This window comes from Sander vitreus, chromosome 6, assembly GCF_031162955.1.
Source record: "Sander vitreus isolate 19-12246 chromosome 6, sanVit1, whole genome shotgun sequence".
In the NCBI taxonomy this organism is placed as follows: Eukaryota; Metazoa; Chordata; class Actinopteri; order Perciformes; family Percidae; genus Sander; species Sander vitreus.
The window spans coordinates 4,699,856-4,726,249 of NC_135860.1; the positions used below are offsets into that span (position 1 = coordinate 4,699,856).

At 41.7% G+C, this 26,394-nt stretch overlaps 1 protein-coding gene across 2 annotated transcripts in view; it reads left to right on the plus strand.

Annotated features, from left to right (window-relative positions):
- Nucleotides 1-25,830, plus strand: part of crppa (CDP-L-ribitol pyrophosphorylase A) — a 58,812-nt gene extending 32,982 nt beyond the window's left edge. For both annotated transcript variants that reach the window (XM_078252162.1, XM_078252166.1), the window contains 2 exons: nucleotides 2,715-2,846; nucleotides 24,083-25,830. In XM_078252162.1, coding sequence (XP_078108288.1) covers nucleotides 2,715-2,846; nucleotides 24,083-24,187 — 237 coding nt within the window. In that variant the 3' untranslated portion in view covers nucleotides 24,188-25,830. The remainder of the gene's footprint in view (nucleotides 1-2,714; nucleotides 2,847-24,082) is intronic.
- The last annotated feature ends 564 nt before the right edge of the window (nucleotides 25,831-26,394 follow it).

Here is a 26,394-nt window from a genome sequence, read left to right on the forward strand (position 1 = left end):
ATCTAGATGCACCAAATGTAATTTGCAGATAGGGTCAGTCTAGCAACTCTGGCCGGGCCAATCACATCGTGTATAGTCGGTGGGCGGGCTTATGGCTGCTGCTGCAGGTGAACAGCGGTCTTTCGAATCGGCTTTGGCTGTGACTCTGGAAGCTTTTCTTTGAACAAAGAACGGCACTGAAGTCATTCTTAAAAAAAGGAAGATGTGTTCGGAGTTTTGCCGACTGGATACGGCAAAAGTTGAATCTATCAACTAGCTCCCCTACCTTCTTCGTTGCTCTCTTGTAGCGCTATCCTATTGCGTGCAGAGGGAATTTGAAAGACCGTTTATCCCGCCCCTCGGATTGAGCCCTGCCAATGCTGAGAAACCGATAGCCAGACCCACATCAAGATGTTGGGTCTGGCTTGTCAGGCTACCGGTTTCCTCCACCATCAAAAAACATGTACTAGGTTCTCCAGTCAGTGCCCTTGATCAAGGCACTGGCTCAGATCTGGAGTTGGGCCCCGGGCGCTGTAAATGGCTGCCCACTGCTCCCTTGAGGGATGGGTTAAATGCAGAGAATGAATTTTGCCACATGTATGTGGCAATAAAGTACCTTTAACTTTACCTTTTAAAGCTACAGTGCCTGTAAAGTTTAAGGCAAAGAGCATTTAAAATAAGCAAAACAATCTGTAAGTCTCTAACAGAGCACACAGTTTGCTTTTCTCTCCATTTATAACCTGATTTCATGGTGGCGTTAGAATGTGTGTGAAGTCATTCGGGGAAGTTGTGACTACGAGAAACATGAAGCAGCCTCTGAGTTTAACGGTTATAAGTGATGAGGCTTAGTTCAGCACCAAAGTGTTTTTCTTACCTTGGTTTTTGTGCAGGGGGCTGTTGTTAGGTTGCACATGTACCCCGTTATTTATCACAGCTTTGATCACATGGAAGGGATCAGTGGAGGGATAATTGAGTTTGAAGTGTAGGTGGTAGCCTCGAGGGCAGAGAAGCAGACTGGTTGATGGAGGTCACTGTTTCAAACCGTCTGTGAAAATGAGGTGCTATGGTCTTGAGCATTGTATTCAAAGCGAGAGCCCCATGTTGTTGATATTAGCACCTTATGTCTCATGTTGTTAGGTATCATAAATCTGTGATTGATGTCTGTTCCAAGGAGTCCTTTGTGTTATGTATTAGACACTTATTTATTTTAGTAATTGGAGGCTGAAATGCAATATCGGTACACCTCAAACATGATAATGGATAACAGTTTAACCACCTAGCAACAAATCTTATGTTTTATTCTAAGTCATTTTCTAAGATTGAAAGAATCCAAACAAATACGAGTTTAAACACAGTCACCCATTTTTTTTTCATTGGTAAATGTTCATTGTAAAAGTGCAATATAAAACTCTACTTTAACAAAGAAACTTTCTTTGCCTCCACCTTTGGATTGTTTTCCTTTATTGGGACACTGTGCCGTGCATTATTCGGTTAAATCAAGTGTATTTATTTTTGAAAGTACCCACTGTCCTGCCTGGCCTTCTTGTACTTAATTAAGTGTCCGTTTTTAATTTTCTGGACATCACCTGCTAGCGGCCTATAGCAGCAACCACTTAGTACAAATCAGGGTGTGCGCGATCGCAGCCGCACCTCTAATTTAAAAAAAAAAAAAGAACAGACCATGTCTTGTGGATGTGTTTCATTCCAGTAATTTGAGGCTACTGATGTTTTTCTTCTTCTATGGTGGATTTCTGATGAGGAACTCACAATAAAACCAGACATTGACTGCTGATGTTTTAGATCACTGAAAACATTGTCTATCATTAAATATCAAGACATGATGTCTTGTCGTAAATAGCCAAAAATGCACTCTACATTGTACAAAGTACTGTACATTTCCAGTAGCTATTTTTCAATAGTTTTTCAAAGTATATCTCTCCTTTAAACCTTCTAGTATACTGTCCAGGTGGCCAAAGGTCGACATGAGTTGTTTAAGTGGGCAGTTCCAAGATGTCCTTAACTTTTTGCTTTAAGTTGGTCTTGTCAGTTGCTGTTGTATATGCCTCAGTTATTCATATGTTCGCACAAATATCACTGTCAGTGTTTAAGTAGACTAATGTGGCCTGAAGGTTGAACACCTGCTAATGTGCTGAATAATCACTCTTCAAATTGAATGTCACCCGATGACAGCAAACGTCTGATTGATATTCAAGTAGAAGTGTAATTGCACGTTTAGAGCTGACGCCTTGACACGATTCTCCTGACTATCGTGTCTCACTGCTGCAGTTTTTAAGGTTATATGACAAAATAATTGCGGGTAATAAATCTTGAGTTCAGTTTCTGTTAGCGGGCGGGTTACGGTAATCGGCTAAAGGTTGGATTAAGGTTGACACAGTAATGCGAACCAGTGTGTCACAACTTGTGTCAATGTGTTTGATATTATGCTGCCCTCATTGGAGAAAATAAACCCCAGAGCCCCTTCAGATTTACAGCTAAATTAGAGAATCATTATATCCTCAGACAGGACTGTGCATCACCCAACCTGTTTACTCTCAGCACACTCTCTGAACACAACCCTAAATAAACAGGCCTATTGAGTTGCAACATGTTTAAATGGCTGCTTGAACAATGAGCTGTTATTGCTCCAAAAAAGGGGCATAATTGCTGTTCTGGTAAGAGATCCTTTCTATTGGCAAGCGTTTTCTGATTGGGCGCGGTGGATTTTGTTTTGATAGGTGCATTTGAGCGGTTCAGATGAGCTGTTAGTCAGCGTGGGAGGGGTAGAGCCGGCAGCTATCATGGACCTGGCCTCAGCAGCTAAGCTCCGAAATATTCTCCTCTATGGCATCCAGCTTCGTCAGACAAAGGTAAGCTTTTAGTCTTTCCCAGTCTTTCTTTTATTTCTTCTTAAAGTGCCAATGAAAAAATCACTTTTTCTGGGATTTGGGGTGTTATTTTGTGTCTCTGGTGCTTCCACACGCATACAAACTTTGAAAAAAAATCCATCCATGCTGTTTTGAGTGAGATACGGTTTCTGAATGAGTCCTGCCTTCAGTCTCCGGGTGAGCTGTTCAAAATCGGAGCTGGCTAACCGCAACCATTAGCTCGTAGCGTTAGCATGCTAATGCTAACGCTAGCATGCTACCTCGTTCTCAATAGCAAAGCACTGCTACAACACACACAAGTTCACCATAATCTACAAAAGAACTACTTCCATGTGCGCCCTCATTTAGAAGTCTCCCAGCTAATCCTGCCTTGTAACTGACCGAAGGTGGAGAAACAGCCGTTCTTTTACTGTCTATGGAGCTAGCTAGCTGACATGATCTACATCTGAGCTACTGCGCATGTGCGAGTGCAATCAAAGATAGTACAGAAGAAGAAGAAGAAAAGAGGTCTCACTCTGTAGCTAAAACAGAGACCTGAACACAGGGTGAAAAGAGGAGCTGCAGCAATGTGCAGTACAACAAAAATATGGTGTTTTTTGAAAATTAAACCACGTAAACCTATTCTGGTACAACCTTAAAATACAATTATGAACCTGAAAATGAGCACAATATGGGTGCTTTAAAGTGAGCTCAGAGTTCCTGTGCTGTGAATTCAAATTTCAGAGACGCCAAACAAAACAGAATGGAAAATGTCTCTTAAGTGTCTTGTTCCAATGTCTTGTCATGTGTTTATGCTTCAGGCAAGGTTGCTGTCTTTATGTGTTATGTAGTGTGTGCACGCTTGGATGGGTGGATGGGTCTTTTTTTAATGTGCTTGCAGAAATAAATGTGTGCCCACTAGTGTGATTAAGTGGGCAGGGTATCAAATTTTTACCTTCCACCGCACTCGTTATGAAGTATTGTTTTAACTGAACGCCAGAGGGATGATAAGGATGGAGAGGTGCTTAAGGTCTGAAGCAGCTCAACCACCGCATGCGTAGGTCGAACCTCCACAATTTAGCTGTGTGTCATGGGAATCCGCTGCAAGGCCCGCCAAGTGTGCACTGGAGTCATACAGGATGGATGCGGTTGACCTGAAATCCATAACTGACTGCTCCGTAATTATAGGATTATATAAAGTCGAATTATTCATCCAGCACAGTGAGAAATGTCGGGATTCATGCTACCAAAGCCGTCACGTCAAATCACAACATTTGGACCAGATGTGCAGGGTTAACCGAAGACAAATGCTGAATATTCATGGTGATGTTGGCCTTAAATATGACATCCATCATGATTTATGTTATAATCATCATCATGACTGACTACAGCAGTGTGATAAATGAGGTTTATTGGCAGCTGCATCATGTCACAAATCAATTGTAAAAGCCTGTTTGCCTCAGGCGAGGGGATGAGCATCCATCCATTGTCATCCGCTTATCCGCGGCAGGGTTGCGAGGGCAGCAGGCTAAGCAAAGAATTTCAGACGTCCCTCTCCTCAGCAACGTTTTCCAGCTCTTCCTGGGGAAACCCCCAGGCGTTCCCAGGCTAGACGAGATATAAAATGTGTCAAGCGTTTCTAGGTCTACCACAAGGCCTCTTACAACTTGGACATGCCCGGAAAACTTCTAATGGGAGGTGCCCAGGAGGCATCCTTATCAGATGCCCAAACCACCTCAACTAGCTTCTTTTAAACGCAAAGTAGCAGCGGCTCTACCCCAAACTCCCTTCGATGTCTGAGCTCCTCACCCTATAATGCTGAGCCTGCCACCCTACAGAGGAAAACTAATTTTGGCCACTTGTATCTGCAATCTCTTTCTTTCAGTCACTACTCAAAGCTCATGACCATAGGTGAGGGTCGAAACGTAGAGATTTGCCGGGTCTGGTACAACGCCCCGGATGTCTGAGCAGGTCGGCTTTATTCACTCCTGCAAAAGAGAACAATGAGCTGAAGGAGGAGGCCCAGTCTTCTGTGGTCAGTGATTCAGCATCATGCGTCGGGCCTTGACATTACAGTGTCGCCTAATTAAAACGAGATGCTTTGTATTCTTGATAGCGAGACATGAAATACGCTGGTGGCCCACATATGAGTTTGATTCCAACTATCGGATGTTGGACATCTTGGTCTTCCTCTGAATTATGGAACTAATGCTGTTAATTAGTCATCCTGCTTCGACCAAGAAATGGGGGAGGGAGTGGACGGAGATAATGCGTGTTTCACCATGATAAAATGCTTATCGTTATGAGATAGTGGAACAGCAGAATAGAGCCTTGTATAAAATCACTGTTAGCTTTTTTGTTATAATGAGGATAATTCTTCCCAGATGGCCTTATTCATACTTGTGGAGATGCCTGCCAACACTTCCTCTGTCAGCCGTACAGTATATATGAATAATGCTTACAAATTCTATGTATGTTTTACTTCTTTGGCTTTAATAAAAAAAAATTTAAAAAAGATCTGACAGCAGGCAATAATGCACACATAGTGAATATTTTCAGGAAATCAGTTTGATTGTTGAAAGAGGGATTGAATCTGTGCAGATTGCGTAAAAATGCAGTTTTTCTTCTATTTAGTTTTTGTCCTCAGTGTTTGTCGCTTTAATTAAAACATGAAAAACAGCCCTATGAAAACCATAAACATCTGAGATGGCACTGTGATTATATATGCGACAATATAAGTGAGTACCAGGCACAACTCTGGCATCTTTGCACTGAAATTCAACATTTCCAACATCCAGAGGGAAGATGTTGTTTTCAGATTGAGTCACATAAAGGCTGACGTGGTGTTTTCTCCACAACAAAACAGCCTGGATTACATTTGCTGTTCCCTACAAAGAAAGGTCAAGGTGTTTGGAAGTCTAAAAATATCTTTGTAAGGGAATAACACTGAAAACATTTAGTTATGCTGCTGTTTTCAACATGTGTTCTTCCTGTGACTTTTGACAGTTCACTTTGTATCAATAAACATTCATTTAATTCATATTATTAAGATGTTGGCTTCAATATATAGTTTAAAAGAAGTGTTTGTCCATCTAAATGCAAGTTTGTGAGTATGAATGTTTTTATTCATTGATTTGTGTGTCGCTTTGTGCACTTATGTGTGTGCCAGCTTTAGCACCACTGAGAATGAAATGAAAAAAAAAAACTCAAACTCAATCTGTGACTGCCTCCATTCAGTACAAAGCAGTTTGATGGTCCACATCAACACAATGTTCTGGTTTATCATGTTGCCAAACTAGGGCTGCCCCCCCAAGATGTTACAGTCAAGAAACCCCCGCATCGACTTGCAGATTGTCAGTTGAACCTTTTTGTTTAGCTGTGTCGTTGTACACAGAGCAATGCCGGAGCAACAGCAAGGCAAGCTGTGAACGTTTTAAACTGAGTCTCAAAATGACCTCACCACGAAACGGACGGAGGTGGGAGTTAGGCATGGGCCAGTTACCGGTTTCAAGGTATACTGCGGTTTGAAGAAGTCAAGGTTTCAAAACCACAAACAATTTTTTTTACCTAAGGTATGAGCTATGAGTGGTCAAGGAGAGAAGCTGCAGTTTAGTAATCCGTCTCCCTGCCAGTGTGCAGTGTGTTTAAAAATAAAATACATTGTATTTCATTTTTTTTACCCAGACATTTAAAAAAAAGAATACATTTTAAAGCTGTAATTGCAATACTGCAATACCGTGAAACCGTGATATTTTTGCTGAAGGTTATCCTACTGTCAGAATCGTGTACCAGCCCATGCCTAGTGGGAGTAGAGAAGGGTGATGGAAACAGGGAGCAGGGTGAGCCAGGGCAGCGTGACTGTCAGTAAGGTTGGCTCCGTGGTGCGCTAGGATTTTATAACTAAATGAATAGGGTTGGCTATTGTTGTTTTTTTTTCCAAATACAACAACAACAATTCTCTGCTCTGACATGACTGTTTGTTGTCAACTGCACACCAGTGAGAAGAACAACCGTAGAGAACATTTAAGCGTCCCGTGTCTCTCATTATGTATCACTCTGAGGAATTACTTGACGCGCCCACCTCTTTGGAAAAATACGGCCATTTGGCTAATTGAATTTTAACCTCTGACAGTTAAAATGCATGAGCACATGGATTGGTGTTCGTCCCAGAGAGGTTGGGAAAACGATCCACCTCGTTGACCTTTTAGTGATGTCTTTTTAGATAAAAGAAAAGTGGATTCTCACAAACGAGGCCTGACTGGTTTCACATTATTTAAAGTAACACTGAATCGCTGAGACACAACACAATGCATCCAGCAGCATGTCGCCATGCGTGCCACTTCGCTTTGTGGAGAGGAGAGAGTGAAATGGAGTCACGGACAATGAACAGCAGTCTCTCTGAAAGGACGTGATCAAAGCGCTTCTCTAGAGCCCTTTTTCCGTTTGTGTTGTTACCTCTGAAGATGCCCACAAGCCAAACATCAGGTGCGATAATGTGTGAAAACATCAAACCTAAAGATGTTGGCTGAGGATATGTAGACACCGGATCCTCATAAACTGACACGATGTTGTGAAAACGGTGACGGTATGCGCTATCAGTGTCTGCAGTGGCGATAGGAAGTGTCATTGGATCCCTCCTCGCACAGGGTCCTGGCGACTTGTCATCCGCTGAAAAGGCAGTTGTCACGGTGATATATGGGTGTTGTAATCCCTGCAGTGAGAACCCTGATGTTTACCCAACCCCATATTTCCTCCTCCTCAAAGAGCCCCGGACCGGGAATCCTAAACCTGAGAACAGATTAGCCGGCCGGGAAGAAAAGAGAGGGAGAGAAAGGAGAGCAGGGAGGGGAGGGAGGGAGAAAAGGAGAGGACTCTATAGGTCTTTTCTCCTCTACCTGTTCAGAGCTAGGTCTGAAAGGCAGACGGGTGAAACCGAACACGACCCAGCGAAGCTCTTGCTGTGACACTCGTGGAGTTGTACCCTCGCCGGGGTCAAGGGAGATCAGGGAAGACTGTCGCCTCTGTGGTTTCAGCACACTCCCGACTTTTCTCAGGCTAATCCAACAGTTGTCCTCTGCTGAAAAAACGAGTGGTCTTAATGGGGAGGCACTGCATTGCAGGAAATAAATCAGGGAGCGGGAAGGTTGTGCGAAAAGTTTAAGTAAGATAGGTTTATCTGATTCATCTGACACAGATTCATTTTAAGGCATTGCAAGTCAAAAAGTCAGGGAACCTCTGATTATCGAATCATCAGACAAAGAGTTGAAAGCTACTCTAGCCTCTGAGGCTGTACTTGAAATAACACCAGGATGCTAACATGCTCACAATGACGATATTGACAACATGCTGATGTAAAGCAGGTTGACAGTGTTCATCATCTTAGTTTAGTGTGCATGCTAATATTTGCTCTCAAAACTACTAAGTACTGGTGCGTTTAATGGAAATGTCAGTTCTGCAGATATCTGATCATCAACCAAAGTATTGAACACATTTAAATTTGGACCTGATGGTGCTAATATATATATTATTACAACTAATCCTGATGGGGACATGAAATGTCATGCAAATCCATAGTCCCGTTTTCGAGACATTTTACTCAGAATCACAGATGTCAAACTAATGGTGGCACTAAAGAAAAAGTCATCGAATCACCAAAGTCATGAACCACGAATGCCTGTACCACATTTTGTGCCAAACCTTGTTGTAGATGTAGAGCTATTTCACTGTTTAAGTGAAAACGTTGACTTGCTGGTGGCGCTCGATGAAGTCTGCGGATCACTGAAGTCAGTAGGATTCATCCTTTGGGGACCGTGAATGTATGTACAACATTTCATAGCAATCCACGGAATTACGTTTTGAAAAAACCTGGAAAAGTTATGGAGTTAAAAAAAGCAACTTCCAGGCCTGGAAAGGTTTTGGAAACATAAAAAGACCCAGAAAGTTTTGGAAAAGTCATGGAATTGTTTTTTTGTTTAACACAGCATAATAATAATAATATGTGATTAATAAATGTATTTCACGTCGTCCTAACCTCAACATTCTATTCGGGGCGCGATATTACGAATCCCTCTATGAACCACATAAATTGTCATTCATTTTATTGTTAAACCTCTGAGGGTAAACTTTAACACAGATTTTTATTCTTATTGTATAATGTCGACTGACATTTTCAGGAATACATAGTCATGGAAATTTGCCAAAAAGTCATGGAAAAGTATTGGTTAAAATGCGTATGAACCCTGACTGTAGTTGTTGGGATGTTTCAGTTTGAACCAAAGTGTTGAACCAGACCTATAGCCCGAGCTAGCATGGCTAAAAGAGTCTTAAAGTGATGCCAGAGTTTAAAAAGTCATAAACAATCAGGTTTCACTGCAAAGTTCCCTAACTGAAATCTGGTCCTTTAGTTAATTCCCTTAAAAGGAATTACACACTCCTGGAGAATTTTCTAAATGAAGTGCCAAGGGAAAATGATTTCTCCAGAGGTCTTTATCCACAATTTCTCTCAAACTGTTAGGCGACATATACAGCTTATTCGGTTCAGGTCCAACGTGGCAGACAGGTGAAACCCTACACAAGCTGAGGCTCTTGCTGTGACACCTTTGTGTTCGCACCCTGGCGGGGGTCAAGGGAGATCAGGGATGGCTGGCGTCTCTGCTGCCTAAGCACACTCCCGACCTCTCTCTCTCTCTCTCGCTCATTGTCCTAAGATGAATAAGTGACTGGTGTTCTATTTTCTGTGATAAAAGAGCGTTGGGACCTTTAATGTGCTCTGAGAGAATATTGTCATTCCAGTGTCTAAAAATGAGGAGTTATTTCTATTACTAGACACGTGATTACTAAAATTGCATACATTGGGCTCTTTGACTGGTTTAGGTCGATTGACAGCTGAGGAGAAAGGAGGAAAAACACTTAACAGAACGAATGTTGATAAGTTAATCAAAACATTGCAGAAAGCAGCAGAGATACGAGATGACGTGGCCTTGGCTGTTTTTGGTTTCCCCAACAACATCGCTGGGCGGGCTGACAGATTTGGCGAGTCTTCCCGTTGATCCACAGCACTTAGTGTCCAACATCCACCCTGCCCCTTCACACGGTTTTTCCCTGCTGTTTGCCGAAGTACTTGTCTTTGATCTGACAATTGTGTCTTTAAACATTATCTAAGATCCCCCTGGAAATGTGGACAAGAGCACTTGGCTCCCTTCTGTGGAATCCTGACATCTCCATAAAGACAGAAGCCCGGGGATTGCTCCCCTTCTTAGTGATGTATTTGTAGTGTTAGGGTCAGAGCCTTGGGAGAGACTCGCACTGCGGCAACATGTGCAGGATATCAAGCTTGATCTTCCATGCTGAGAGTACTCCAGATGTGTGTCGGTATGTGTGAAACTTGACCGCTTGAGTTTGGCTCAAGGAATTAGACATACCAAAGCAGTGTTTACTCAGCTTTGATTTCTTAGATTAAAAAGACCAGCGAGCGCGCCGTTTGTCTGATATGAATTGACTCTGGCTCTTACAGAAAACTTGGAAGTGACATTCCAAAAGAGAATTAGTGTTCCAAATGGCGGATTAATGTAAGACAGCTCTTCACAATTAGTTTGTAAACATTCAATCACTCAGAGTAAGGGCAAAACATGCGTGTATGTTTGTTTTGCCACTTGGTTTTGAGCTGTTTCTGACCACCCACAGTAGTCCTGGTTTGAGTTTTCCTGCAGCTCTTCAGTTATGTCGTGGGTGATCACAGCTCTGCAGGGATTATGCTTTCATTTAACAGGCCTCATCAAAGATTGTTTTTGCAGTGCTCACCTTGGTGCTCTGCTTGTTCTTTAATTTGCAGGGACTTCTTGGTACACATGCTTGTCTGATTGGGTGTGGTGGAAAATAGCTGCGGAATAGCACACAGTGTATTTAGACCAGGGAAAACACCACCAGATGCCCCAAAATAAAGGTCCAGTGTGTAATGTGTTTAGCTGTTCATTATCAAAATCTGTGTTGCCCGTTCACAAACTTGTCCTTTTTCATGAATATTTACCACCGCCATCAATTCCAAGTATTCCTTTTGGCTTGAAATTTTACATTTGCATTCGCATGAACTGGGGTAGACGCTCCATATTCATGCGCCATCTTGAAATACGTTAGCCGGTAAGGGACATACAGGACATACTGCTCCGCCTTTCGCTGTCACATGATAAACTCACAGGTGCTGCTAATGGGTATCGTAGCTTCCCGGCCCCCGGCAGGTTTGAAGAAGGAAACATGGAGGACCACACGTATTCAAAAAAAGAAAAAGACAAAGGATATTGAAAAGAGCAAGAGACCGGCTTTTTTAAGCGTGAAGGCTACCGTAGCTGTAATACGTACTTTGAACTGCGTGGTGCGAGAGAGTTGATTGCGATATATGATCTCAGCGCTAGATGGGAGAAATTCCTACACATTGGACCTTTAAGCTGAGGCTGGTCAATGTATTTGCTCCTCCAGTCACTTTGGCATTTAATAAAAGAAATCTGTATTATCTACATACTGCTGCTTAGGATACCTAAATCCTTTACAGAAATATTAGGGCTTTGTATAATGTCACGACATAACCAACCCTGGGAAAACTTAATTACTCTCGCTACGTCTAGGATTATAACAGAGCTAGGTTTTGCTTGAGCATTTGAAAGCTAGAACACTAACCTCTTACTTGCCCGACTGAAGGTAATGGTTTGCGGCCCACCTGGCGTCCTCCTGCTCGGCGTCCTCAGCATTGTTCAGTCGGTGCAGCGTCAGACGGCATTGCCACTCAGTTGACAGTTCATTTGTTGAAAACGCGGACAACACATTAACACAACCTCCGTGGGGTCACAACGAGTCAGAAAGCACAATCCTCTTCTCCACCCCAGCCCGGCAGCCAGTAGAAACTAACATTTGGATTACGACCTGACAATAAGTATGACTTGTACAAGATTTCACATAATTTAAAGCCATGGCCAGAGTTATGGCTAATTAATTCTGCCATGTTGCTGTAGATCCACCTATAGGCTGTCAAGTGACATCAAATTTTGCAATATAGATTCAAGATTCAAAGTCCTTTATTAATTCCACAGCAAGGGATAGGGGGAAAAGTACAAGACACTAAAGATAAACAAACAATAAATAAATATAAGTAAAGAGAATAAATAGTTTAATGTATTTACAGTATTGCAATGTCTATTGCACAGTTTATCAGTCACAGTCACACTTGACACGTGAATGTGCCATCAAACGGTAATTTAAATGTGAAACCAAAATGAATTGGAACTCTGCGGAGTCCAAAGGTTACAATCCAAAACATAAATTGATAATGAAGACATACTCTCCAGTTCTGATATAACTGATGCTATTGCAGCAGTAATTTTGAACTAACAGTTGCCACTCCGTGTTGTCACGCACACCTAAACCACGGCCGTAGCTGCCAGTAGCTCCTGACAGGATGCTGATTGGCCGGACACAAACACATTACTTGAAGCCTGACAAGATGGATTTTTGTGCGACGTTATCCCGCAGTTCTCATATGATATCGCAAGCATCCAGCAGTTGTGCAAGAAAAAAGGGGTTAGAGCGCTGTAGATAACTTGGATTTATAGTTCAGCGCTGGATTTCAACCGTTGACACGACCCCCGCAACACTAGATGGATGTATTATACGTGATGGGGCCATGTGTAACTGTAACTGTTTCGCATCTGCGATGTCTTTGTTAGATGTGTGCTACTCAAAAGGGACCGATAACTTATACCTTTCTTCGACTTCCTTAATGTTATCTTCACTCTCAACAATCAACTCGTGAGCAACAGAAACAGAAAACACGAGCAGCTCTGCATGTGGTATCTCTGTAGCTCCTGTTGCCTTGACATGTAGTACAAAAATTAAGGAGGTAAACATCAGCTGCAGTGTAGGCCACAATTTAACCTCAGAGCCTGCGCATGTAGGCGCTGTAGCTATGCTGAAGGCCCTTAACACACAACCATAAATCCAGCTGTTGTTTGTTGGTTCACGGCCAAACCTTCCACAACATTTTGTAAATTTAAACAGGACTGAATCAGACTGACAACATAACTTTAGTGGAGTTAATGACCAACCAAGTTGTCTGGAGGTGAAACGGCTGGTGAGTTTTGAGATTTGGGCCCCAATGCCAAAATCTAATTTCCTGCTCTAATGGAAACCCCAACTGGAAGTTTATAAAGTTATAAATAACCAGATTTCAATGTAGGATTCAAGAAGTGCAAGAACTGAAATTTGGTTTTGTATTTAATGTCCTCAAATGAATCTCACAGCCATGAAGTGTCATGTGAAAATGATTATCCTTTACAGTTTCTCATAGCGGTCCCTTCTTGTTCCCACACTACATCTGTCAAGTCACACGGCCGGCTTTATCCCCCTGATGTTTAGTCTGTGGTACACCGATGTTTTGACAGCAGTACAAAAACGCAATGTGGCACCTATGTTTGTATGTTTGACTCACCGCCTACTGCGATTACAATCTCGTGCTTGTACTGTATTAAGGAGTGAAGTGAGGGCACTAAGCCTTGGCCAGGATGCGTGCTGCTGAAAACCCAGCTTGTAATAAATGTCTTGTTTTGTGAAATATTCCTGCACCTGCACCTGACCTCAGATGGCCTTGGATATAGACTGTGTTTGGCTTCCCTTGGTTTGGTGTAAATGATACAGTGTGATAAGTAAATGAGGCATCCGTGGAGGGTGTGTGTGTGTGTGTGTGTGTGTGTGTGTGTGTGTGTGTGTGTGTGTGTGTGTGTGTGTGTGTGTGTGTGTGTGTGTGTGTGTGTGTGCGCGTGCGCTTTTGGGCCTCTATCTCACCGCATGTGGGATTTGGTATGTCCCAGTTCATAAATCCCACCCATGCCTTCATACCTCCTCAACTAAAGAGCCATTGTTCTGCTTACTGTTTTGAGGGATGTCTTTCGGTGAGTTGAATTCAAACAAAGTCGTCTCTCACCAGAGCTTGTTTGAAAAAGTTCTTAGTAAGGGGATTCAGTGGAAATACAGACCCCCTCGATGTCCCATTCTTAGCAGGGTTTGCCTTCTCTGAAGAGCAGAAAGAGAAGTCGTGCATTAGATGTGACTAACAAACTGCTATGTTTGCCCAATGGACGCCCCTAGACAGGATATTTTGGAAACCCGTGTTGAAAGAGCTTTACCAGTGTACCGTGAAAGAGTTGTGTGGCAGCAATTGTTCTCTCAATGGAGTCTGAAAAGCAGTTATCAATACAAAAGTTAGCTTTTTCTATGGCTGGAAAGTCTGAGGGGAACTCACAAAACTAGGGTGGGATACACACGTATTCACTTTCCTACATTATGATCCCTTTCAGATGAAGTGAGGCAGAGTGAGAACGACACGGGTATCTAAAGTACAGACATTCAGGCAATGACACTAAATACCTCGCAGAAATTCAATAAAACACGTTCCCAGAAGTACGAAATAATGCTCATGTCTCTGTCAACTTCAGCTCTCAGTCTTTTAGCTGGGATCCAAGCTCATTTTTATATTAATGGCTGACATTTCAGGGTAAGCATGGTGTATACTCTGAAGGTTGTTTGGATCCAAAGCTCAGCAGTAAAAATAAAAATTGGAACTAAGTGTGTGGAGGTTTCCTCTCTTCTTTTTGGACTTTCAACTGATCTGAAAGCATGAACATTTCAAAGACTAGAAATAAGTTTCCACCGAGTAGCAAAAAAAGCTACGCTTTAACACTGCTCTTCAAAATGTGTACTTTTACTTGTGATATCTGAGGATATATTTAGCTACATCTACTGTTTTAATCCGACTCATCGAACACCGGTGCCTCGGTCTTTACAAGGCTACAAGACTTCAAACAATACCAAATATATCCTGCTGAACATTTTACCGGTAGTATCTTGCCTTGTTGTATTCCTACTTTTACCGATTGATTGATTGATTGATTGTCGTCATTGTATCAGATGAGTTAATGAGTCTCCAAACTAGAAATAAAAGTTTTCACTTAGCAACAAAATTAAACTTTAACACTTCTTTTCAATGAGTACTTGTAATACTTTAAAGAAACACTAAGTACATTTTAATTTAGTTCTTCCTTCTTTCTCTATGTTCTCGCTATATTACTTCTTTCTTGAATTGACCTGAACCCCCAAAAATCCCCCCCAACACTATAAATAAATAAATAAATAAATAGGAAAGCTGCAATACTCTTCTTCACAATAGTGAAATATATGTGTGATATTTGAGGATATATTGCTGCTCATACTTGTTTACTTCTCCTTTTTTCATCACGTTGACCTGCTGGTGGCTCAGTCATTACAAACTCATGCTGTGCAGCCAAATTTGATTCAAACCCACAGAGCGCTTTATTTAAAATTTTAGCGGAGAACGTTTCCAACGATACCAAACATGTCAGACTGAATTTGGGGGAAAATGTGTATAAAATGATGCACGAGACATCTCGAATATTTCCAGCCATAAAAACGTGGAGTCTTGGGTTTGAATATTTCCTTCGATGAAAAGCTGTAAAAAATCTATACAATACTGTCAGACAGAGTGGAATAACCAATCCTGAACCTTAGAACTGCTTTAGGGGAAATAAAAATGGTGAAATGAGATGTTAAGGAGTTAAAGATTTAAATGCAATACCACAGGACTCCTGTGGTGCTACATCTACTAAAGTCATTCTGCCACCATTCTTCATTGTATTAAATGAGTCTCTGAAGCACCTTAGCGGTGTAAAAATTGGGGATCTAATCAGACTTTTGGACTGGCCAGTAATTGGACCTGTTACCCTCTTCTCTCCTCGCAGTTTAGCCCCAAGCTACTGCCTGTCTTCAAAGATACACGGAGCGGAGTGAGGGCAGCAGGACCACAATACCCACTCAGGGACGAGCTGTCAGAAGCCCTGAAACACTATCCTCTCTCAGACCAAAGCGCTGGTTGTTTTTAGCAGTATTGTATCACTGGGATTCTACACGCAGGTCATTTAGGGAGAGTTTTTCCGAGAAATCACTTCATCTATTATAGGGCAGAAGTCAGATTAATGCTCAGTGAAGTTCATGTTAGGTGGGTTTAGCTTTTAAGACTCCCAGAGTGGAGAATGCTGTTTATTGCTAGTAATGATACTGCCCTCAAGTGGATGCTGCAACTCTTAGGATTGCAGCACCTTCATGTCATAGGCAAAAAAATACAGTGGCAGTAAAAGAGGTCATAACATTATTTCTAAATGTTCTTGGCCACATTGGTTATGGTAGCTGGTGTGACTCTAACAACTCTGTCCAGGTCCCTTGGCTCGGGCTCTGCGCCAAGCTTTTCCATAAGCTGTTTTTCAATTAGGACCCAGCGCTCTTGGCATTTTATGAAGGGAACAGAAGCGGAAGCCTTCAGTAGCAGCAGCAGCAGCAGTAGTCCTCGGGGCTGGGGATCTCGGGAAAATGACAGAGCCATACAAATTGTCACCATTAAAGGTCCTAATTGCCTGAAACCTTTAAGCTTCAAAGCAGGCTCTTCTTGTGTGGCAGAAGTGCTGCTGCACGCACCTCTCAGATGGAAAGGTTGATTGCATCTGTGGCATTTAAGAGTAGAGCAAGTTTGGGGATTTCATATTGTGTGGTCCGTTGATGCTTTCCTCCCCCGTTCTTCCCCGTTCTCCCTTTGCTCTGCGTTTCAAAGACCTGTCGCCTCACAGCTTGTCAAAATCCACCCTTTAAACAGTAAGCAAAAAATAGAAGCTAATGATTGAAGTTCCATTCCAAAAAACGTGTGGTCAAAGTCTGGAATAACAAGGCTGATGCATGTGTTTGTGCATCCATACACATGGGAGTGATTGAGAGCATTTTGCTTTCAGTTACTGCCCAGTCAAATGATTATATATTGCATTGTTTATGTATTAAAACAATGCTGTCACTTCATTTCACAATGTGACTTGTCTCTTGGACTATAATCTAGGTTCCTGGTCCACAAAGTAAAAATAAAAAAAATCTCCCGTAAAGAACCCTTAAAGTCCCCAGACATGTCTCCAACTATGACTCATATCCCGTGGTATTTTCCCCTTGATACCAGTTCATAAATTGTTTGCTAACCGTCGCTATTTTTAAATGTAAAATCTGTCAAGAGAAACTATATAAATGTTTTCTAGGCCACTAGAGGATTGGACGCGTCAGTAATCGATGTAGCAGAGTCTCTGCTGTCAGTGGGGAAAAAAAGTGCTGTGTCTCAGAATGTAAATGTGTCGCTTTCCCATTTAACATGGCATACGTTACCGGTGATAGTCCTTCCACTAATGTGAATAAATGATGATACGTTTGGCTGGGAGATTCTTTAAGCGAGGATTTGTGATATTTAATCATTATGAAGTGGAAAGTGAGGTTCCCTTATGTCTAATAATCTCATAAAAACGAGCACTTTTAGAATAGAATAAAATACCCTCCTGCGACTGCACTTAGACTTTGGCACATGAAGACATTTCTGTCTTTGGAAAGTATGAAGATTAAATCCACACTGTAAACAGGTGAGGAGCACCTATTAGCTCAAATAGCTCTGTCAATCAGACTAATCTGCTTGTGGTTTCCATCTTAAAGGCTAAGTTACGCCTCTGCTTTAGGTTTTTATCTCATGTCTGTCCAAAGACCCAAATCCAGCTCTGTTTGTCTCAGCGCTGCCACAGCGAGAAATATTCAGTCTCGAGTGCTCGCTAACTGGTTTCTACATTTCCATATTCTGCTGGAAGAGACACTGGGACAGACACAGTGGAAAACGCTGGAGGACATAGACTGTGCTGCTTATAATGATGATCTGGAGACATGCAAATCCCTCCTGGATCACTTTCCTGGGTGCACATGTACGAGTTTGAACACCCGATGAAGTGTCTACCCAGTCTGTCTTCCGTATGCGTGCATACTCTCTCATGTGTCGCAACACATGTATTCCCTCTCATGGATGTTTGTGTGCCCATAACAATGAGCCAGCGAGCGGCTCATTAGAGAGCTGCTTTATTCCTCCGGGATGGTCCTCAGTGGAAAGAGGAGACCCGAGCTGAACGGAGCGCCGTGTCCGCAAACGACAGCAAAGCCCGGGTCAGGAGAGGCACCAGCTCTTGTCTGTCAAGACTTACTGGAGTGAACTCTTTCCTGAGTGCCGATCAATCAGTTCACTTGCTTCCTCACACTGAAGTCATATAGATTTCAGCCTGAAAGCAGTTAGATATGCAAATATCTCCGAAGCCTCGGAGTTTGTTTGCTGTTCAGTAATTCTACCCCTTTGTCGTGCTTTTGTCTCGACCACATTTAAAGCCTGAGTGGCAGTTGTGACTACTTAAAGCTGTGCCACGAGTCAATGAAGAGCTCAAGTCGTATTTGTGTTCCACTGTGCAAGCAACTACTTGATTTAATAATGCCGTTTTATGAAGCATGATTCATATTTCAAAGGCCGCATATCTGGAGTGGAAATAATTCAGCGCTAGGGCTTAGACCGGCTTAAAACTTTGATCCTCCTTGGTGATCTCGACTTGCTTTTTGCTTTTTCTTATTTTTCTCTTGTGCAAACTTAAGTGTTTTTTTTGTTTTGTTCTGCCTATAAGAAAACAGACCTCTATAATAGAGTCATTAGCTGTGGTTTGATGGCTGTAGCTGTCTTCAATATACCCGATGCATCCGGAGATCTCAGGACTTTCCCATCGTCCTCATCAATTGCACTTGGGTGGTAATCGACCGACGATCGTGCTCGTCACATTTATCATCCCCCGTGGCCTTTTAGCTCCTCCGAACACATGTAACAACTCAAATACTTTCCGTGCGAAGATGTAATTGCTTTTAGATACCAATCGGAGCAATGCTTTGATCTGATTGCTCATGGTGTAAACAATGAAAAGATGCAATTAGATTTCACTACAACACTTTGATTTCTCACTCAGAGCTCCTGACTGATCTCATGAATGAACCCAAGGAAGTAACATTGATTATACATTTTATTTCAGTGGATGATCCTATGCATATTCCTGAGGATATGTGAACAACGTTGTGCTCATGCATGACTGCTTACAGATGTACTGGCCCATCCCCACATCGCCTCGTACCAGTGATTAAGCTACGGAACAATGACTTGGGTACATCGTAAAGAAAAACAGAAAAGCCATTTCCTTTGATTCTTCAAACATTTTGCCAATTTTAGATCTAAAAGCATGTTAAGAAAATATTGTAGAAGGGAACACAGAATGCCTCTGGAACTCATTCAAAGCTATCATATTTTGATTCCATCATTTTCTTTTTTCATTCCTCCGTGTTGCTTTAATCAATCAGGAGGCTGGAGTCGCTGATCTGTACTCCAGTTCCCCCTTCAGTCAGTTTGGTGTGGAAAATCCATGTCATCTGACTCCCCCTCCGCTGGTTCTGATTAGGGAGGAGTGCTTCGGGAGTTCTGGATCCCGGGTCTCTCGTTCCCATTAACCACGGTCAGGCCCGATTCCACGCTCATCGCTCTCACACCTCGTCACATTCCCGTCCAATTTCTGCACAAACTGTGCTGTTAGGAGCTGGCCGGTGAAGCCAGGCTATAAGATGGAGAAAGCACAGAGTCAGAGAAAGCTCATTTTTCTCCTGTTGATCTAACACTCAGCTCCAAATGTGTTAAACTGCTGTCACACAGTTTTAATGCAACATGCATTTGAAAGCCAGATCTGAAGATAGGTTAAATAGGATGTTCCAGATCACAAATCATCGCTGTTTTGTCATTTTAGCGTGATATATTTTTATGTTCCTCTCTGTGGATGTTAGGACATTAAAAGCTTTGTGAAAAGCCCTCTTAAATGTTTTTATTTCTCTCTAAGCAAACCTGCCCTTTGAGTGCTGGCTGATGAAATTGGTTCTAGACCCAAAAGAGTAAGTGTCAGATTGGTTGTTAAAATAACACAAGTCAGATCCAGGACTGTTAAAAGATAAGTTAAAGGATAATTACCATTTATTACAGCTTTTATCCAGTTTTCGGTGGCTTGGCCATCGTTTTTGTCTGTTTTGATAACATTGTACTCGCCAAAATAAAAGGTGTTTTTCACAGCAGACATTTTGACATCTCATTGCAGGAAAAGCCCAAGTGATAAAGGCTTCATTCCAGTTAGGTGGTGCTGTTCTATGCCCCTGGTGTTGTCCATCCTGGCTCACTGTCATGGCTTACTGAAACACCCAAATGGAACAGAGCCATCATTAATGTCATTAGTTACACCTGTGCTTTTCCTGCTATGACATGACCAAAGTGACGACTGAGAAAAGGGTATATTGCAAAGATCTGAGAGCACGGCGACCGCTAAAAAGACGTTTGACGGGGACGGACATAAAATGATTCCCCAAACTGTCCATTGAAAACATCCATCAAAGTTCACAGTCTTCCTGCATCAAAATAGACTTGCCGTGTGGCCGGTTAGCTCAGTTGGTAGAGCAGGCACACACATAAAGATGTTTATTCCTCGACGCAGAAGTTCCAGGGTTCGAGTCTGACCTATGACGGTTTCCTGCATGTCTTCCCCCTCTCTCTCCCTTATCATATCCGAGCTGTCCTATCCATTAAAGGTGGAAATGCCCCCCAAAAAAAATGAAAAAAGACTTGCCTTACTTAAATAATTGTATGTGCATTTTTAAAAATGACTATGAATTTCAATGGTAAATCCGCCACCGTTAACTGCATTATGTGCGTGCAAGTACTAAAAGCTTGCCAGGCGTAGCAATAGTAACTAAGGGGGGTGGGGCTTAGCAAACAATCAGTTCGGCTAAAACTGTGATAACAAGATCCGGGATGTAAAACAAAACTGACTTATTTTTTCCACCGAACCGAACCCTACACTTGCACTACGCGTTGATTACGGGAAAGTGTTTACGTAGGTGGACCATTCAATGCAGTAGGCTGTGAGAAAGTGAAAATGGAACTCGTGAGCAGAAAAAGTGTTGTTTGGCAGTACTTTCAGTCAAAAGAAGGCCATTCAAGTTGAGCTACATGTTCAATTTGCAATGCCGATTTGTCTCGTGGTGGCAAGGACCCTAAACAATACACAACATTGCCGCCGTTAAAACATTTGCGTATGAAACATCCGAAAGAATATGAGTTGTGGATGAAGGAATCTACAGACAGCAGCCAAAATGCAGCAACTTCAGGTACGGCAAAGGAAGGACAGTCACAGCTAAAATCTGGTGTTAACCAGGCAGTGCCTCTCCCGGGCTGTCAGCCGTTCTCTCGGCAAATGAGTCTCTCTACAGTGGGAGTGGAGTGACCGAACGAACGGCCGGCTGCTACTCGTTAGCTAACGTTAGCTTTCTAATTTCACCCACCCAACATGCCTTCATCATACACTGATTAGCGAAAAATTGTCACTCATCTGGCGATAGCGATGTGCTTTTATTATGATGTGAAAAGAGCGTGTGAATTCAACATTAAGTCGTTACATTTAACTATTTTAGAGGCTGTGGTCGTTGTTTACTTCATTAATGTGTTTACTGTGTTAATGGACTGAGGATGGGAGTAGGATTCGGTATTCGGTTTCTGCAGAATCTTAACCAGTGGATTCGGTGCATCCCTACCTTTAACTTTACATGAAATTGTGCTGTTTTAGATATTTGAATGCAGAACTAATGTATGTGAAACTCTTTGCTCGTTACAGAAACTAAAATCTATCCCAGGCCTTTCTTTTTTCCTCTTATCTGTGGTTATACATCCTGTTTTTGTGTTCTCTGTATGCTTAAATGTTTCAAGAAATGAAAACCTTTTATATTTTTTACCTCATGCATGCTGCTACATCAAAAGCTTTGTCAAAAGCCTTATTAAAGTCCACGATCCATTTATGAAAAGGTCCAGGTAGAGCATGAAGCATAAATCTATGTGAGGAACAAGTAAAATAAGTAAAGCTCCTTGAACTGCAGTGCCTTTGAAAGATGGAAAACGGGTCATTCTAAGGCCTCATCAAGAGACTAAATCAAAGTAGGGAGTCGCTGCAGCCTAAGGAATGGAGTCAGGGGAGTGAAAACCATTAAAAGTGCATTGTGCAGGCGGTCTGCATAGAAAAAAAGAAGAAGAAAGAGATACAGAAGAGAGGAATCACGAAAGCAAAACAACCACAACAGAGTTTGCCCATAAAAGAAACAGACCAAGTGAATGAGAGAATGTATGGTCTTCTTTTGTTTTACGTGTGGTTGAGCGTAGTTCTGTCCAATATCATGCACCATAAATCTCAGAGTAGGCCTTATTGGTTCACAAGCTTCAGAGGACTCGACATGAACACACATTTGTGGAAAAAGAAAGTTAATTCTGTGGCGTTTTTTCTTTCCCCTCCTTCTGAAAATTGCTCCCGTCTGTTGATTTGAACATAAAGAGACACGGGAGTCACGAAGAAATCCGCCACCAGATTTAGTGATTCTTACAATCAAATGACGTGTGGTGAATTCAGTGTGTTCAGTGTTTTTTTGACCTCACAGCCGACACAGGACTTTTCTCTCATCAGGAGCATCTTTGTGGCAACATCAGAATCCAGGATATTTATTTTTATATCCAGGAAAGAAAATGCAGCTGGTGCTAAATCTGGAACCTTGCCCACTCCCTTTTCCTTTCCTTTTCTTCCTTTCCTACTGTTTCTCAGAGATGTCCATGTAGCTCAGAGTGAAGCCAAACCATCAGTGGTTGAAAGTAATTAAGTAAACTTAAAAAACTTAAGTACAATTTTCGAAGGTTCTTGGGTATTTCCATTTTCTGCTTCTTTATACTTCTACGCCACTACACTTCAGAGGCAAATACTGCACGTTTTACTCCACAACATTTATTAAGGTGACATAGTTACTTTGCAGAATTTAAATTATTAATACAAAATATGAATTAACTAATACATGATGGTACATTATTATAGGTAGTAGTTAAAATGTCTCTTTTCCAGCTGCAACATTAAAGTGATGAACACAATAATGCATCACTAATTATTATTCAGTATTATTATATGAATTATTCTGAAATGGTAGCCTGATGTCGTCATACTCCGATTCTGGTCAGAATCAGAGTCTGATACTGCTCCACTGGGCTGTGATTATGGGGGCGTGTTTCAACCGAACCAGGAAAGAAAAAGGCCTCTGCACTCATTTGGATAGACCTCCAACCAGTCAGAGCAACGGAGTATGTGACGTATGTTGAGCGACGCATAGTTGTCAACAGAACTCAACTGCACGCACGCTGGAAGAAGTAGAAGAAGAAGATGAGATGTAAACTTTTGCCGTATCCCGTAGGAAGGACGGCAAAAACATCTTGACATCTCTTGGTATCTGTCCTGTGATATGATGAATTTACATCTGCAATTACTATTGTATGGAACAGTATTGTTTGCCTGTTTGTTTTATAACTATGTAAAATCCAATAAACAGATTGTTCAAAAAAATAAAAAAAAAAATAAATAAAAAGAATGCGCTGTCGATATCTTCTATAACAGACGCGATGGCGGAATCTACACATCTCGATTCTCCAGCGGCAGCCACCTCTGTTGTAAACAGATTCAGCCCAAGCGCTCTTTGGTGACGCGGTTGATTACGTTACTGTTGATCATCTGTCCATCATCGTATAAAGCCCGCCCTGACAATTTGATTGGTCCAAACAGCTCTGGTTCGAGCATAGTTGCTCCACAACGTATTAAGTCCAGACCGAACTTCCCGACCTCAGATGTTGTGGGCGGAGCTAAGGCTACTGAAATGGGCCATTCTGCGAGTAAATTTTACTTTTGGTACTCTAAGTATATTTGTGTGCTAAATGCATGATTTTTTGCCTGTAACAACACTGTGATAATGCCAAAGTAAAAGGTCTAAGTATGTCTTCCACCACTGTAAACCATCAGTGGTGTAACTCGTTCCTATCAGGCCTGTTCCTTACTTTTGCTACTACTACAAGTGGAACAACGTGGTTTAACTTTGTAGATGTGTAGCTGTAGATGTGGTTTGAACTGGCTGCTAACGCTAACTGGATGCTGCTGGCAGTCCCACTGGCGCACAAACATTTGGATGACTCAGACGGAGTCGTGACTAGTGGGAGGAAAGATAAACGCGATCAAATGTGAATCTGCGTGGGGATGTCTTAGTTTGTTATAGCAGACTCTTCTACTACTGAGCTCACGTGACGAGTGTCTGTCTGTAATTTCACGTTGTTTAACAAATGACCTCCCTGTCTCTCCTCCCCCTCCTCCTCTTCCTCCTCCTCTCTCTCTCTCTCTCTCTCTCTCTCTCTCTCTCTCTCTCTCTCTCAGGACACCGAGCGATGGGAGAGGTCAGTGTTGAGGGTCGCCGAGATCACGTCAGCCCTGATCCGGGAGAGGAGCCCCGCCCTGGTGGGACAGCTTCTGCAGGCATGAAGGGCAGCAGAAACCAACAGAAAACCCCCACAGCGTGACTCGTGAACTGATGAGACAGTACATCTCTTTATCAAGTAATGCAAACGTAAAGGACTACTCCCAAGATGAAGTACTGCACTTCCAAAGTGTGGGGACTTTTAAGACCCCTACCTTAAAGCTAAGCTCCAGAAATCCAGAATCCAACACTTTCCATCATGCAACTCTGTAGCATCTTTCATTGAATCCTCCCAGCCTAGGGAAAAAAAAACAACACGTTTTTCAAACTTAAAGGGTAACTACCGTTTTCTCAACCTGGACCCTATTTTCCTATGTTTTTGTGTCTAAGAGACTGATGGGAACAACAATCTTTGACATTGGTCCAGTATTAAGCAAGATCGCTGCAGTCGGCAGCGGCGAAACAAGCTACGATGTAAGTTAATAGGGCAATTGTCCAGCGTGTATTTACCTTCACAAAAGTGCTCGTTTTGCCACTGACAGGCTCAGATTAATATTCTAAGTGTCTGACAACATTATGGAAAGGATCCCTTTAGAGATAGACCTTTAAAACCTCTTTAAGACCTTTCTGTTTAACCAGAAACAGCTCTGAAGTCGCTAGCGCTAAACCCACCAGACTCCATTTAAAAAAAGACAGAGCCAACATATTTTCACATGTAAATCGGTAAACTATGTCTTTATTTCAACCAAAACTAGAGTTGTGATGGTTAGAAAAGTGGAAAGACGACCCAAAACGGCTTTTCATAGTTTTATTTTTTTTCTGTCGACTCTGAATGAAGTGTATTTTACGATGCTAAAATTACTGTTTATTTACATGGAGTCTGGTGGGTTTAGCGAACGCAATTTTGCGTTTGTTTTTATGTTTTAAAAAAAGGATCTTACTCTTTAACAGAAAGGTCGACCTCCTTAGAAATCCTTTCCATAATGTTGACAGACATTTTGGTTGTGGCAGTGAAAGATTAAGTTACTTTTTACTAGAATCAATCAATCTATTCTAAAAATGTGTTTGGATGGTAAATTGGCCAGCTTTTTTTTGCGGGGGTGCACAATGAAAAAATTAAAGGGAAAGTTACAACTTCAGTCCACATTATTTACAAAAACCTCCCCACATCTGCAATCATGTCACTGATGAAGAGTTGTATGAGGTATTCATATTTAAAATTGTTGACTGAACACATTTTAAAGCTGCTACATGTTTCTTTTGTTTTGATTTGTTTGTATGTTGTTGTTTTTCATCAAATTAGTGCGGTGGCATTTTTCTGAAATGAAAGCCCTCATGTATTGGATGTCAAACTTTCTTGCTTTGGAGACACAGCAATGCACACCACACGTACAATCATGTAATAATGATAAAAATAATATACACACAGGGGTCAATTAGCAAAGGACAAATTAGCTTTGTGTAGGTCGCAGTAACATGTAATGTGACCTGTACAAAGCAAGTTAGGTGACTGATTGAGAAGCATTTGGAGCGCTATTGATATCAGTTGAACTACTGTATTGTGTCATAACCACTGCTTTTATCACTGGATAAAGCTGCTCATGACTGAAACACTAATATGTAATAAGAGGGTGCTTATAATTTTTGTACTCCATTGAAACTGCTCATTTAAAAACCAATATGGCATAATAAAGATGTTCTTTTCATACTCTGCTGTACAAGTGCTTACTTCAGAAAATAACATTCAAAAATATTCCGATCTTACCATCGGCTCTAAAGTCCCAGATTAGACCAGCGTACACACCCACCGTACATTCACATCGTACATTCAGGTGGGTTGGAAGAAATCGATTCGTAATCAATGTTTTAACCCTCACGTTGTCGTCGTTTACAATGTTTTTTTATATCAGAAAATATGGGACGTCGCACCGAAAATGTAAAAGAAACATAACAAAACGTTAAAAAAGCGATCAAACCCACCAAAAAAGCATCAAAAAGCATAAAAGATAAGCACCCAATATGTTGAAAAAGTGACAAAAACATTGTGAAAAAGCGGAAAAAATCGCCAGAAAAAGCGATTAAAATGTTGATAAAAGTGACCAAAACAATGGAAAAAAACCCACTAAAATGTAAAATACAAAACTTTGAAAAAAGTGACTGAAACATTGAGATAGGGACAACAAACATATTGTTTTTTCTTCATGGTTGACAGGAAGAAAACACAAGGGTTAAGAAAGAAATGTGACTGAAGTTTATCTGCAGGTGTGGTTGT